General features: G+C 39.1%; 1 protein-coding gene across 1 annotated transcript in view; it reads left to right on the top strand.

Annotated features, from left to right (window-relative positions):
• The window catches only part of LOC109692517 (ATP-binding cassette sub-family A member 17-like), a 94997-nt gene that overhangs the window by 35448 nt on the left and 43661 nt on the right, over nt 1–15888 (top strand). Inside the window, exons 6-9 of the mRNA XM_074059473.1 lie at nt 1536–1792; nt 3470–3586; nt 4753–4870; nt 13974–14147. Of these exons, the coding sequence (XP_073915574.1) occupies nt 1536–1792; nt 3470–3586; nt 4753–4870; nt 13974–14147 (666 nt within the window). The remainder of the gene's footprint in view (nt 1–1535; nt 1793–3469; nt 3587–4752; nt 4871–13973; nt 14148–15888) is intronic.

Here is a 15888-nt window from a genome sequence, read left to right on the forward strand (position 1 = left end):
TGACTACTGTCTCAGTCCAAGGGTTCCAGAGAAGTTATCACTGTCATCACTTGAGGGGAGTGATCTGTTTCCCAAGACATGATTACTCTTGCTCCAGGGTGCAACTTCATCATTATAGTTAATTGTCCTCATTTGGAGAGGTGGTCTGTCCTGCAAAGTTCCACTTTTTTTTATTTTATTTTTTCACGGATTCTATCAAAAATATTTTTATTATACAGGAATCATATATACAACAGATATTTGGGGGAACATTTACAGGAATGGAGTTCAATTCCAAATCTGAATTTTACCCACAAGAACTATACAACACACTCATCTGGGAGTTCCACTGATCTTTAGGGGAAGTTTTAGTTTCTTGTCATAAAGTTGTTATTGATCGTTCTTGTCCTTCTTGGATTCCAGGGGAGCTGCAGGAGAGAATGGCTCAGAGCAAAGTAAAGCAGGTACAAAATGGAGATGGAGATGCCAAGTTTTTCTCCTGTTTTTAGTTAATTTGTAGGCCCAAGTAAGGAGTTGGTGCTTTTCAGCAAAAGTAGTTTAAGCACCTCTTACGTGTCCTCCACATTAAGCATCATATTCCTGACTGAGGCCCAGGAGCCAATTCTCTCAAAAGGACTCATGCTCTCCAATTCACTTTAGTTTTTTTTTTTTTTTGGTCTCCCTCTTTGTGAGAGGTTTAAGGTTGAACATCCTCTAGGCAGCTAACTGTTCTTAGAAAATTAAGTTGATAATCTGTGTCTCACTGTAGAATGACTTAAAGAATTGACTTGAAGTCTAGGGCTTGTTTGCCTACCAAGTGGGAAATCAAGTCAAATACTTACACTTTCATGTGATTCTAGAGAAGAGTCAGCAGTTCTGCAGTGCAAATACTTCTATACTAAACCAAGAATGTATAACAGTTTCCAGAATTTATTGCCAGCAATTTGTTCCCACTTTTTCTATCCTGTTAGATCTAAGGGTCCCCTTGCCTGAAGCTGGATCCATTTTACCTCTTAGGAGATTTTTACCTTTCAACCTATTTTTACCAAAAGCTGACCCTGGCACACCAACTACACTGTATTGAAATGAAGGTTACTTATGGTTTGGATAGTGTTTAAGGCTTGGCAGCAAAATTCAGAGACCATACAGCAGTGATAACTAAGAAACAGGTCACATAGGTCAGGGACACTATATCTTTCAAGGGTTTTGTGTTTAACCATCCTGTACATGCTGGATGATCAAAACTGTAAAACAGGCACCCTGTACCCAGAACCTAAGAACTAAGGGATAATATGGGGCCCTACCTTGGAAGGTATATTCCTGGTGTGTCTGCCTAAGAATTCTGTTCTCCATTTTCTGACTGGAGATGCCATCACCTCAGCCCTGGGGATCTCCAAGATGACTCCCGCTCTCTGCCATGCAGGCATGTGGGCTGTAGGGATGCTTTTCTGCTGCTGTCTCTCTGTCTCAGGCTAGCCATGAGGCTAGCCGTGATCCATCAGCTATTTTGCTTCTTCAGTCTTTGTTAATTTCTTATGCTTAATATTTTCTTATAGGCTACAACAAGGAAGGCTTCCTGGCCATACAGCATGCGTTGGATAAAGCCATCATGCGACACCATGCTCAAAATGCCACAGACATGCTTGAGAGTCTCACTGTGCTCTTGCAGAGGTTCCCATATGGGCCCCATATCCAGGACAAGTTCTTTGTGGTACTTCAGAATGAGTTTCCTCTGTTCCTTATGCTCAGTTTCATCTGCATCGAGCTCATCATTGTGAATTCCATTTCACTGGAGAAGGAGAGGAAACTGAAGGTAACCCCAATCTGCTTCAGATGGATGCCTCTCCTGGGACGGGGCTGTGGGGAGGCTGCTAATGAATGAGGCCCAAGCAGTAAGCAGTTGCTTAGGTGCAGTGCGTCCTTCCAGGTGAGTTGTAACTCCGAAGTGCTTTTATACTTTTAACTTGCTTGTAGTTTAGGAAGTGCCATCATTGCTATTACATGAATCCTTGCTTTTAGACTGGTGATGTCCTGGTTGGCTTCCCCGGTGCCTTTCATGAGAACGGTGTTCCGAGAATGCTTGTATAGGGAAAATGGTCACCAATAATTAGCTGTCTCATTCCATGGTAAGGTGGAAGCATCCTCTAGAAAGACATGGGCTAAGTCAGGGTTTGATCTTGCTGAGTTGCTCCCGAAATAATCGATTTTACTCACTTTCTGCATTCTTTTGTTTACCTACTCTGTACTGTCACTTCTCTCACTTTCTGCTCTTTAAGAAAATCATCTCAATCTTTTTGTTGTTGTTGGGTTTTTTGTTTTGTTTCTGAGGCAGGGTTTTTGCTATTAGCCCAAGTTGGCCTGGAACGCTCTGTTTCCCAGGCTGGCCTCAAATTCTCAGTCTTCCTGCCTCAGCCTCCCAAGTGCTGAGATTACAAGTGTCTGTCACCATGCCTGAGTATAATTTTCTGTTAAACTTTCTTCTCTTTGTATTTCTTTTTATGACTCCATATTAAAACAGCCTGCCAAAGGGTTGGAGAAGTGGCTCAAGTGGTAGAGTGCCTGCACAGTAATTGAAGGCCCTGAGTTCAAACCCCAGTATCATCAAAAGCAAAAATCGAGAAAACAGCCTGCCAGTGTCTCTTTGAGCCTTGCTTGGTCTCCTCTCCATGACATCTACTTCTAGAGAGCTGCCTTCCCCAGCCTGCTTTGTCTTGCAGCAGTTAGTTGTAAGGAACAGAGACTGACTGAGGCTCTGCTTGAGGTTGCCTGTGGTGGTGCATTGGCTCTGCTCTAATGTGGGAAGAGGCAGGAAGAGCTCCTTTTTGCAGGGATGGATGGCAATGGGATAGTGGGCTAACAGGCAGGCCGTCCACTGTGCTCCTACTTGAAAAACTCCAAGGGAACTACACACTTCCAATGTATGGCCAAGATCCCCTTTTAGTTTCCAGGTATGAGATGGAGTTGGACCTGCTCTGTTTGTTACTACTTCAGCAACAAACTGGTACATATAGCTGGTGGGCATTCATTGTTTGTATTTTGGTTATTGGATTGGTCATGTGTTTTCTCTTTTATACTTGAGTCTGCTCTTTAGATGAACAAAGGTGAAAGAATGCTTTTAAGAAACTTAAGAATAGCTGCCAATGGAATTTAAAAGTAAGATAAAATAGGAGTTTAGACTTTATTCTCAGGACCATAGAAACCATTGACTTACAGAAAGCATTCAATAAATGAAACTAACAGTATACTTATCACTGCAAAATGAGAACAATTTTAGTACAATGCCTACCCTACCATACCTAAACTAGATAAATGCTACTCACTGATTTGTATTCTCTCTTTCCAGCTCACTCAGCCTCCACACCCCCATAGCTACCAGCACGTACACATGACCCTTCATTTCAGTTTGCTGGGGTTTCAGTAACAGACTGTTGAGCTGGTCAGCTAGACTGAGCACTGGACTGTGTAACATCTGGTTCTTTTGCTCTTCTAGGAGTACATGTGTATGATGGGATTGGACAGCTGGCTACACTGGGTTGCTTGGTTCATCACATTCTTCATCTCTGTCTCCATTGCTGTTTTTATCATGACCATTCTCTTCTGTACAAAGGTACATATCTCTTGTTCTTAAGGGTGTAATGATTAGGTGGGAAAGAAATCTGGTGTTGATGACCCCTTAGAAAATGTCAGTTTGATATGTGGTCATGTTTGCTGAAACTTTGGGAAATTAAACATTTAGGATCTTTCAGACTGGAAAGAGCTTTGCCCTTGCTTGAGTTTCCTGCTCTTCAGATAATGTACATGAGTATAGTTAATTTTATTAGTAACATGGATGCCAAAACATATATTTTTATAGATTTTAAAATATTATAAACTTCATACTGTACAAATAGTTGAAAATAGTTATTATAAAATAAAAACATTTTTTACATCCATGGTACTGTGGTTTTTGTGTGCTGTCAATGGAATTTGGTGCTAATATTTGCCAATTTGGATTAAATGACTAAGTTATAACCAATTATTTGTTTTTATAAAAATTTGCCTCATAAATCACTAAAATTGTATCAGTGTGGGCAAAGGTAGGCAAGAAAACCCAGATTAAATAGCAAAATGTATTGAAATAGGAAATAGAAAACATTAAAAAGAGAAGATATATCAAAAGGAAAAACAAAATTGTATGTCGTAGTGATAATGACAAATGGGTTAAACTTACTTATTCAAAGAAAAAAAATTCACGTTTCACATTGGGTAAAAACTTAAATCCAAGCTGATTTTGCTTTCCAAAAAAAGATACATGTACAGAGTATAATTTGTAAATATAATGGATGCTGGATCAAATGTCTTCCTCAACATTTATGTATAAGGGCTAGTAGTGTGGCTCAAGTGTTAGAGCACTTGCCTAGCAAGCAACAGGTTCTAACTTCAAGCCCCAGTACTACACACACACACACACCTGTGTATGTTATTTAGCTTAAGATAATCCTGGCTAGCACTGGTAGCTCACACCTATAATCTCTCAGGCAGAGATCAGGAGGATTATGGTTTGAAACCAGCCTGGAAAATAGTTTGCAAGACCATATCTAAAAAAATCCCATCACAAAAAAGGACTGGTGGAGTGGCTCAAGGTGTAGGCTCTCAGTTCAAACCCCAGTACCAAAACCAAAAAGTGATAATCCTAAAATTTCAAAATATGTTCAGCAGCGTTTTATGGGTACTTTATGCTTTCTCCACATTCTTTCTGTGTAAATACTATGTACATCTGTGATTGTTTTGTAGATAAATAACGTGGCCGTATTCAGGAGCAGTGACCCTACTTTGATATTTATTTTTCTAATGTGTTTTGCCATTGCCACAATTTTCTTTGCATTCATGATGAGCACATTCTTCCAAAGAGGTGAGTCAAAATATAATTTTCTGTTAATGGCTGCTTATGACTTCTTTTTCTGGAAGCATTGTCGATCTCATTACATATAGCATTAGGTATTATTCCTCCAGAGCCTAGTTTTCAGTTTGTTGGTTATTTCAGCAATGGATGAATTCTATTCCCCACTGAAGACTTATTGAAACACCTCAATATAGGTATCTTTTTGCTCCATTTAACTCCTGAGTATAATTTCAAATGTAGGTAAATAATAAGTCTCAATTTAGAACAAAATGAAAAGGCAAGGGCAGATCATTTTCCAGATCTTGATTGTGAAGTTGTAGCACAACAGTAGGGTAGCTTCACCACAGTAAAAAAGGGCTTCCTGGGAATTTGGTCCTGTCCAGGAATGTTACCTCTAAAACTGTCAGTAGAATAGTTGTGGTAGAATTGAGGAGCCAGAGGGGATACAAATAATAGGAAGTGGAGTCAAAGTCAGAGTGTGGGAAAATTGAAAGTGAGTGAGCCTAGAGAGGTAGAGGTAAAAACATTAGGAGAGAATGAGCTGAGCAGTTTGTGACTAAAAAAGAGTACTCAAGAGAACTAGGAAAGAAAAGGCATGATATAAGTGAATCCAGGCAGTTTATCATTTATCATTATGAATGTTTTACATCAAATAGCATGTTCTAATATGTGGGTCCTGGTAAATACTGACTCTGCCAAAATGGAGGGGATTCTCTGAAAATTGGGTGGGCCAGAACACTATCGCTTAACTCAGATTCTGTATTCTACCTCTGTCTTCATAGCTTTAGGGCAAGCATGGGAGGGGTGCCACTCAAGTAAGAGAGCTGGGTGGGTAGCTTGGAGCAGGCACATGCAAAGATGTCTGCACCTGAGGCTGAGGGGTGCTAAAGGTTGAAACTTGAAAAATTAAGCCTGTTGTCAAGTACAAGAACCACGCAGAGGTTTAGACATAGAAGATGAAGCCCAGTGAGGTTAGAAACACCATGAATTGTAATCACAGGAAGCTATAGCATGGAAAAAGGACAAATGAAAGTAAAAATATCATGTAACCCAATACTGATGATAACTAGTTTTAAACAAGGAGGCCAGACAATTCAATGGGAAAGGAATAGTCTGGATTTTTTTTTTTTTCTGGCAGTACTGGGGATTGAACTCAGGACTTCGTGCTTGCTACACAGCTGCTCTACTACTTGAGCCATGCCACTAGAATGGACACATAACATCATATATAAAATTATATTGAAATTTTATTATTGTAATTTATTGTAAGTGTGAGGCCCTAAGTTCATATATAAAAATTAACTCAAAGTGTATTATGAACTTAAATTTAAGAGTAAGTTGTATTAAAAGAAAATATAGAAGAAAATCTTCATGATCTTGGGTTAAACAATGATTTTCTAGATAGGACACCAAAAGTACAGCTGTTAAAGAGACTATTGATAATTGAACTTCATCAAAATGAAAATCTTTTGTACGTCAAAGTTGCCATCAAGAAAGTGAAAAGATAGAGTTGAGCATGGTAGTACATGCCTGTAATCCTAGCTACTGGGGGTGGGGGCTAAAGCAGGAGGTTGTCAAGTTTAAGGACAGTTCAGGAAAAGGTAGTGAGTCCCTGACTGAAAACGAAACAGGAAGGAAGGAAGGAAGGAAGGAAGCAAGGAAGGAAGGAAGGAAGGAAGGAAGGTAGGTAGTCTGAGAGAAAACATTGGCAAATAATATATAACACAAATGACTATGTCCAAAATAAATAACCCATACAACTCAAAAATAAAAACAGTTGGTCTCAACTCATGCCAAATCTAAAAAAGACACCACAATAAAAGTACAGATCAATATACATTAATATAGATGGATAAGTCCTCAACAAATACTAGCAAACCAAATTAAGCATCATGTTAAAGGATTAAATATCATGGCAAGTAGGATTTATCCCAGAAATGTAAGAATTACCAACATCTGAAAAGCAATCAGATTCCACTTAGTAGAATGAAGAAAAAAATAAACACATGTCTCCAGGGTGCAGTGGCTCAAGTCTGTAATCCTAGCTACTTAGGAGGTAGAGATCGAGGCCAGCCTGTGCAAAAAGTTCTTGAGACCCCCATCTTAATCATTGCTGGGTCCAGTAGTCTATGCCTGTCATCCCAGCCATGCAAGAAAGCACAAATAGGAGGATCACCATCCAGGCTGTCCTGAGCATAAAGCAAGATCCTATCTTAAGAATAACCAATGCAGGGGCTGCTTAGCAAGTATGAGTCCCTAATTCAAACCTCAGTACTGCCAATAAATAAATAGATACATAAATAAAAAAATAATGAAGGCTGGAGGCATGGCCCAAGCAGCAGAACATCTGCCCAGCAAGTATGAAGCCTTGAGTTTGATCCCCTAGTACCACCGAAGCAAAACCCCCCCAAAAATGGTCATCTCAACTGATGTCAAGAAAACATTGAGAAAGTTCAAAACTTTTTCATGGTAAGGACACTTAACAAACCAGAATATGAAAACATTTCCTTTACCCAGATAAGGGGCGGTGGGGAGCAGATTATGAAAACCCTATGAGAACTTGACATAAGCACAGCTGTGTCAAATGATGGACATGCTGAGTTTGGCGTGGCCCCAGCCACAGAAGATAGTGAAAGACAAAATGCAGCACAACTGCTTTTCCTAAGTTGTTTATGTTCAGAGAAGTAGAGAGCAGGTTTCTGTTTTTACAATGTCACTCCCCTCCCTGAGAACTGTTGCTCCACCTCCTTGTTTATCAGTGGATATAAAAGACTGGCTGAAGGAGGTTTGGGGTTTTTTTGATGGGGATTGATTGATTGGTTATGCTAAAGATTAGAGGAAACATGGGACAGTGCAAGTCTGAGCACCAAGACTTTTAAGAGTTATGCTGCTGCAGTTTTTAGACGCAGCTGCTGATGTTTGTCTGCAAGTCTGAGCACCGAGACTTTAAAGGGAACTCGGGACAGTGCAAGTCTGAGGGCAAAGACTTTAAGAGAGATTATGCTAAAAGCTAAGAGAAAACATGGGACAGAGCAAGTCTAAGGAAAGAGACTTTAAAGAACAGAAAAGAATACTTTAGAAGTAAGGTTTTAAAGATAGAGAAAAGAAGCCGAGTAAAGAGAAGAGAAGTAAAAAAGCATGGAGGCTGTTGTGGCGTCTTCATTCCAGTGCCCAGCACACCTGGCACCAACTTCATACGTGTCTTTCTTCGATCGTTTGTTCTTTCTGAGTCTCCTGTCGCCCCCAGTTAGGTCAGGAGGAACAAGACAGTGCGAGAAAGCTCTCTACAAGGGACATTAATGAAAAATTCACAGCTTCTAGGTGTGGTAGTACACATCAGTAATCCCAACACTTTGGAGGCTGAGACAGGAGGATTCAAGGTTCAAGACCACTCTGGGATACATAATGAGAAGCCAAAGGAATAAAGAGAAAAACCAGCAACTAGCATCATATTCAATAATGAAAGATTGAAAGCCTGTCCCTAATATCAGGAACAAGACAAGGATGCCTGTTTTTCACCACTTCTGTTCAGCATTGTACCAGAATTTGTAATCAGAGAAATTAGGAAAGAAAAAGAAGTGAAAGGCATCCAAAAAGAGAAGAAGTAAAGCTGTCTCTATCCAAGTAGACATGTTTTTTGTTTTTTTGATTTTTTGGTTTTTTTGCCAGTACTCAGGGCATTGCATTTGCTAGGCAGACACTCTACTTGAACCACTCCACCAGCCTTTTTGCATTGGTTATTTTTGAGATGGGGGTCTCGCTTTATGCCTGGGTCATGATCCTCCTATTTGTGCTTCCTTGCATAGCTGGAGAAGAGCCATGACACGCAGGCATTTGTTGAGATGGAGTCTCAAGAACTTTTTGCTCAGGCCAGCCTTGAACTGTAATTCTTCCAATCTCTGACTCCCAAATAGCTAGGTTTATAGATTTGAGCAGCTGTGCCAGCTGACATGATTTTATATGTACAGAAAAATCCTTAGAATCTATAATTAGATTCTAATTAGAGCTATTAATTGAATTCAGTAAATTTTCAGGATACAAAAGTTAGTTGTATTTCTATATATGAGCAATGAATGTTCTGAAAAAGGAAATTACGAAAAAGTTCCACTTACAATAGCATTCAAAATAAGATACCTAGGAGTAAATCTTAACAAGGGCAGTGAAAGACTTGTATACTGAAAATTACAAAATGTTAGTAAAAGAAATTGAAGGCTTAAATCAACAGAAAGACATCCTGTTTTCCTGGATTAGAAACCTTAATATTGTTAAGATGCCATTATTTCCCACATTGATCAGATTTGCTGCAATCCCTTTTAAAACTCAGTTGTTTTTTTTCCCCAAAAATGGATAAGCTGATCCCAAAATTAATATGAGATTGCAGGCAGCCTCAAAAATCAAAACAACATTGAGAAAGAACAAAGTTGAAGACTCACATTTCCTGATTTCAAACTTACTACAAAGCTACAGTGATCAAAACAGTGGTTTCAGCATAATGATGGACATACTGACCAATGGAACAGAATTGAGAGTCCAAAAATAAAAAGGTTTTCAGGTGATGAATGTTTTAGAACTTAATATAGATGGTTGTACACATTGTGAATGTACAAGTGTCACTGAATTATGTTAATATTACGATAGTTTTTTTAAAAAGTAGAATAAAAATACAACTTAGTACAGTGTGTTTTTAAGGCTTATCTAAGTTATGGCATGTAAAAAAGAAAAACAGGGCTTTGAGTGTGTCACACCTGATAGAGCACCTGCCTAGCAAGCGCAGACCCTGAGTTCAAATCCCAGTACCACAAAAAAAAAAAAAGGTAAATTGTAGCATTTATCAGTACTTCACTCCTTTTTATGGCTAAAGAATATTTCATTGTATAGGTAATGCCACAGTTTGTTTATCCACTTGATACCAGGCTGTATTGTTGTTCCCCACCTTTGTGTCTTGGCACAGTTGATGATTGGAGGCACCAGACAAGCAGTTAAGAGTTAAAGTAAGTTTATGCCAGACCAGGAGTTAAGAGTAAAGCAAGCACAAAATTTATTGAAAAGATAGCAAAGCACCACGAGGATAGGACTTAGTGAAAAGGCTAAGCCAAAGAATGGCTGAAGTTCGTGAGATTATATAGGGGCTGACTTTAAGCACCACCCCCACTCTGCTTCGAAGCTGTGGCTATAATTGGCTGTCTGATTAACTTCTTGCTGAACCCGACCATCCTGCTTCCCCTCCCCCAATCCTTATTAGACTGGACATTCCAAGAGGGTCTCATTAGTCCATCTGTCCTTGAGGCTTATCACCTGTTTTATGACTACCACTCATTATTCTGGTGAGTCCCCCTGTTATACTTATGTTGGGAAAGTTTGCTGTATTACTCTCCTTTTGGAAGGTCTGTATTTCACCCCCTTAGATATCTGCCTTTTGGAATGTTTTGTCTTGTTTTCCTCATCTAGGAAGAAAAACTGCTTGCTTTACCACCCACGTGAAAAGGTGCTTCTCACGTCTTCCTAGACGTTTGCTTTTAAGGATGCCTTCCTGTCTCCTTTATCTAAAACAGTTACTTCTGCCATTCTTTTCTTTACATTTCCGTGCTCATTTCTGTTGCTTTTTTCCAGAACATTTCTGCCATTTTATTTTCCCTCACATTTGTCCCCTTACACATTTATCTGTTGGTGAGCACTGGTTGGTTTCCACCTTTTGGCTATTGTGAACAGTGCTGCTGTGAACATTCGTATACAAATACCTTTCTGAGTCCCTGTTTGCAACTCTTTTAGGTATATGATAATGTTTAGCTCAACTGATTGAACATTAATTTCTGAGTCATACGGTAATTCTATTCAATTTTTTAAAGAGCCAGCAAACTGTTTTCCACATTAGCTATACCATTTGCTATTCCTACCAGCAATACTCAAGGGTCTCAGTTTCTCTACATTCTTATTTTCTTACTCATTTTCTTTCTTTAAAAAAATAAAAAAGCTGCCCTAGTGGCGTGTGAAGTATTATCTCATTGATTTTACATTTAGCTGATGACTAATGATTATGAGCCCCTTTTCATGTGTTTATTGGTCATTCATATATCTTCTTTGGAGAAGTATCTGTTCAAGTCCTTTGCCCCTCTCCTTTTTTTCTTTGCATTGCTAGGATCAAACTCGGGACCTCACTCATGCTGGGCAAATACACTACTGCTGGTCTGGTGGAGTAGCTTAAGCAGTAAAGCACCTGCCTAGCTAAGCATGAGGCCCTGAGTTCAAACCGCAGTACCGCCAACCAGAAAATACTAACAAATACACTACCTCTGAGTTACACACACTCCAGCCCACTTATTAATTGGGTTGTTTTTATTGTTGTAGCAGTGCTTTATACATTTGGTAATTGACCCCTTATAAAATACATGATTTACAAATATTTTCTCCCAATTTGTGTGTTATCTTTTTACTTTTTTAATATTACCTTTGATGCACAAAAGTTTTTCATTTTAAGTCCCATTTATCCATTTTTTAGCTGACTATGCTTTTTGTCTTAGAATTAAGAGATCATTGCAAATCCAAGATTATTAGGATTTTTCCCTGAGTGTTGTTCCTTTCAAGCATTTTATGAATTTATAACTCTTATGCTTAGGTCTTTAATCCATTTTTAGTTAATTTTTATATATGATAAAAGGTTATGTTTCAGCTTCATTGTTTTGCATGTAGATACCCAGTTTTCCCAGTACCATTTGTTAGAAGATTATCTTTTTCCCCTTTGGATAGTCTTGGCACCTTGTCAAAAATTGACCATTATGTGAGGGTTTATTTCTGGACTTTCTGTTATATTCCATTGATCTTTAAATTTAGTTTTAGGGCTGGAAGTGTGGCTCAAGTGGTAGAGTGCCTGCCTTGCAAGCATGAAGTCCTGAGTTCAAACACTAGTACTGCCAAAAAAATTAGAGTTTCAGAAAGATTAGTGTTAATTTTTAAGTGTTTGATAAATTCACCAGTGAAGCCATCGGGTCCGAGCTTTTCTTTGTAGGAACAGAGCCTGAGGGATCTTTGGGATGTCATCAAGCATAACAGTATACACTTTATAGGTGTCCCAGAAAGAAAAGGGAAAGACAAAAGGGACAAATGAAAGAAAAAAATTTCTTGCAGAAATAATGGCTGAAAATTGTGAATTTGATTAAAAATAGGAATTTACAAACCCAAGAAGATTAATGAACTCCAAGCAGGATAAACTCACAGTTCCATACCAAGAAGCATTATAGTCAAATTGTCAAAACTGAAAGACAGAGAATTTTGAAAACAGCAAGAGAGGAGACTTGCCACATACAAACAGGTCATTTCACTACAGTAATCAAGTCCAAAGGCTGTGATCTGATGTATTTTAAATCTTGAACTCAGGAAAACAAACAAAACCTGTCAATCAAGAAGTCTTAAGCTGGAGGTGTGGCACAAGCAATAAAGACCCTGCCTACCAAATTCGAAGCCCTGAGTTCAAAGAACTCAGAAAAAAAAAAGTCTTTATCAGAGTTGTTCTTGACCTGTCTTTCTTTTATATATAAATTTATTTATTTAAGTGGTACTGAGGTTTGAACTTAGGGCTTCGTGCTTGCAAAGCAGTTGCTCTACCACTTGAGCCCCACCTCCCCTTTATGCTTTAAGAACTCAGGCCCTCTGATGAGTGTCATCAAGTACTGCCTTTCATTGAGTCATCTGTTGCCCCTGGTTACTTCTCATTCATTGAACAAATTCAGTTTCTGACTCTGCCAACTACTGCTGTGACCATTTGTGGGATCCACTTCCCCCAGCTCTCAGATCCCTGATAGTCATTCCAATGACCTTTTCTTCTGCTTCCCAAGGTCATCCCCTAAACCTGAGTCTTACCAATAATTGCACATCCAGAATCTCAGTTCCAAACATCCCATTTTTTAATTCCATGCCTCTCTTGTTTACTGCCCTGCCCCCTCCAATAATTCTTTGATCCCCATCAAGACCCTTACGTACTTACCACCACCCACCACTCCTATAATGTGCTTCACTCACTTCTTTTTTTTTTTTATGCTGGCATTTGAACTCAGGGTCTACACCTCAAACCACCCCACCAGCCCTTTTTTGTGTTGGGTTTTTTAAGATAGGGTCTCATAAACTGCAGTCTTCCTGATCTCTGCCTTCTGAGTAGCTAGGATTACAGGCATGAGCCATCGGCGCCTAGCCTCTCTATGTATCTTGATCTTAAGCAAGTCACTAGACATTCTGTGCATCCATTTCTCTCTCTATTGAAAAATAATAGTACTTCCCTTATAAATTAGTTACAAGGCTTAAATGGGATATTGCACATAAAAAGCTGATAACTGTACTTGGTACATAGTTAAAGCTTAATAAAGGTTAGCAATTATTATAACCTTTCACAAAAAAAGAAACTGGGATCTAGAGAAGTTGTAAAAGATTATCCTAATAGTTCACATAGCCACGTTCAGCCAAGGGCTGCCTCATATCTTAACTGCAGCCTTTTTTTTACACATGCAATCCTTACCTTTTCAACCCTTTATTCTCTTTAACTCCTAGAAGTTAAATATCTGCATTTAACTTGAGTTCACCTGTCAAATTTTGGTCAGATTGGCTTTATCTCCTAATCTGGAGCTACTATTTTTATAGCCTGGAAAAGCTTGAATCTTTTATCGTAGTTTATAGCTACATGACATTGAGCAAACTTATTTAATGTGGCTAAGTTTCATTTCTTCCCTGCAAAATAGGGGGCTTATGAAAATTGAAAAAGATGATACATAGAAAGTGCCTACCATAGCGCCAGGCAGGGTTTAATTGATGCTATTCAGATTCACTATTCATCTTTGAAGAGGAGAGTTTTTGTTGTAGGAGATATTAATACAGTTTTAGAGGAAGTTTTATACATTTATGTGAGGAGTCCTTCATTTTTTATGCACCACAAATGTTTGTTGTTCACTAGTAAGCACATCACTGTAAAAGGTTTCTTTTTTAAATTTCTTAACAGATTGCTTCCCCTCTGAAATGCTGAGACACGTACAGAGAAACTTTTCTTACCATAGCAGGGAAAAGGGGTTTGTGTCACAGTCTTTTGAACATTACTGATGAAACTCTTCATGTTTTCCCTCTGAACTTGCAGCCCATGTTGGAACAGCCATAGGAGGTATCATCTTCTTCTTCACCTACCTCCCTTATCTGTACCTCACTTTCAGCTACCACCGGAGAAGCTATGTCCAAAAGATCATCTCTTGTCTCTTCTCAAATGTTGCCATGGCATTGGGAGTCCGTTTTATCTCTGTGTTTGAGGCAGAAGGTGAGATTTATGTTTCTTGAACGCTCTTTAGGCAGTGGGTGCTTTGCCCTAGGCAAAACTGCCCTTCATTTCCATATAAACACAGTTGACACATTTCATTTAGTGTTCTGAACCTGTACAACATACCGACAACTATAGTAGGTTCTGTGTAGATGCTAAAGAAGAACACAACATGGCACATGACATACAGCTTTCGGTACAGTTAGGGAGAAAAACGAAAACATACTAAGATTTTGAATTAAGACATTAGAGCTGAGCAGAGTAGCACATGCTTGCAGCCCCAGCTACTCAGAAGGGTGAGGCAGGAGAATCATTTGAGCCCAGTAGTTCAGGGTCAGCCCGGGTAACATAGTGAGACTTTGTCTCAAAAAAATTAGGAAGTTCTATGCCTGTATTATTATATACGTATAAAATATAGTCAGGTTATGGATTGAATGTAAAATGTGCTCCACAGGCTCATGTGCTAAATCTCAGGTCTCCAGTTGGTGGCACTATTTGGGAGAGGTTTTGGAAACTTTAGAGGTTGGGCCAAGATGGGGGAAGTAGGTCACTTGGGGTGAGTCCTTGGGGGTATCTTGTCCCTGATCCCTTTCTGTCTGACTGTCTGCTTCCTGCCCCTCATGAGGTACAGAATCTCTGCCACACACTCTCACCACCAGGATGTTCTGCCCAAGAGCATGAAGCAAGCAGCCATGGATGGAACCCTCTGAAACCATGAGCCATAATACATCCTTCCTCCCCTAAGTTGTTTATATCAGGTATTTTGTCACTATAACAAGAAATAACTAATACAATAGATTTGTGATTAGAAGCTGGAATATATTTTAGAACTTTGTAGATAATGTGCTTTTTACATATATTTTATTCCCATTGTCTTTGGTATCTCCTCTTTTACAGGCTTGTCTAGGGGATGGCATTAGTCAGCTTTGTGTTATTATAAGGAAGTACCTGACATAATTAACTTATAAGGAGTAAAGGTTTATTTTGTCTCCCAGATTTGGAGGTTCTAGTTGAAGATCAGGCAACCCCTTGCTTTGTGCCTCTGGGAGGTCAGCATATCATGACACAAGTGCATGTTAGAACAAACTGCTTACAGCACGAGCAAGGGAGTAAAGAGGAAAAGAAAGAGATCTGAGTTTCATGATCCCTTAAAGACACTCCCCAATGACTTAAAGACCCACTAAGCCCCACCTACTAAAGGTTCTACCAATTCCCAGGAGTACCGTCCTTGGGAATAACACATTATATTAGTCAGCTTCCCATTACTATAACAAAATACCTGAAATAATAAGCTTAAAAAGCTGAAGGTTTTATTCTGGCTCACAGTTTTGGAGGGTTCAGTCCATCGTCAGTTTGTCCCATTGAAAAAAGTGAAAATTTTAACATTAAAATTCAGATACCATAAAAAAGAAAAGACAAGTTAGAGAGTGAGAGAAAATACTTGGAACACATTTGACTGACAGGAGGCTTATGTTGAGAGTATTTAAAGAATCCATGCAAATCAGAAGTCTGGTTTTGTAGTGCCATGTGCCATGGCTCATGCCTGTAACCCTAGCTATGTGGGAGGCAACGGAACATGGTTTGAGGCCAGCTGGGCAAAATAGCCCATCTCAAACAACAAGACAGAAAACCAGAAAGAAACCTGACCTTGTATTTTAAGAAAATTAGGCAAAAACACTTGACAAGTCACTTTATGAAAAATATCCAAATGACCAATAAACACATACAAATTAGGAGAAAG

Source organism: Castor canadensis, chromosome 17 (genome assembly GCF_047511655.1).
Source record: "Castor canadensis chromosome 17, mCasCan1.hap1v2, whole genome shotgun sequence".
Taxonomy (NCBI): domain Eukaryota; kingdom Metazoa; phylum Chordata; class Mammalia; order Rodentia; family Castoridae; genus Castor; species Castor canadensis.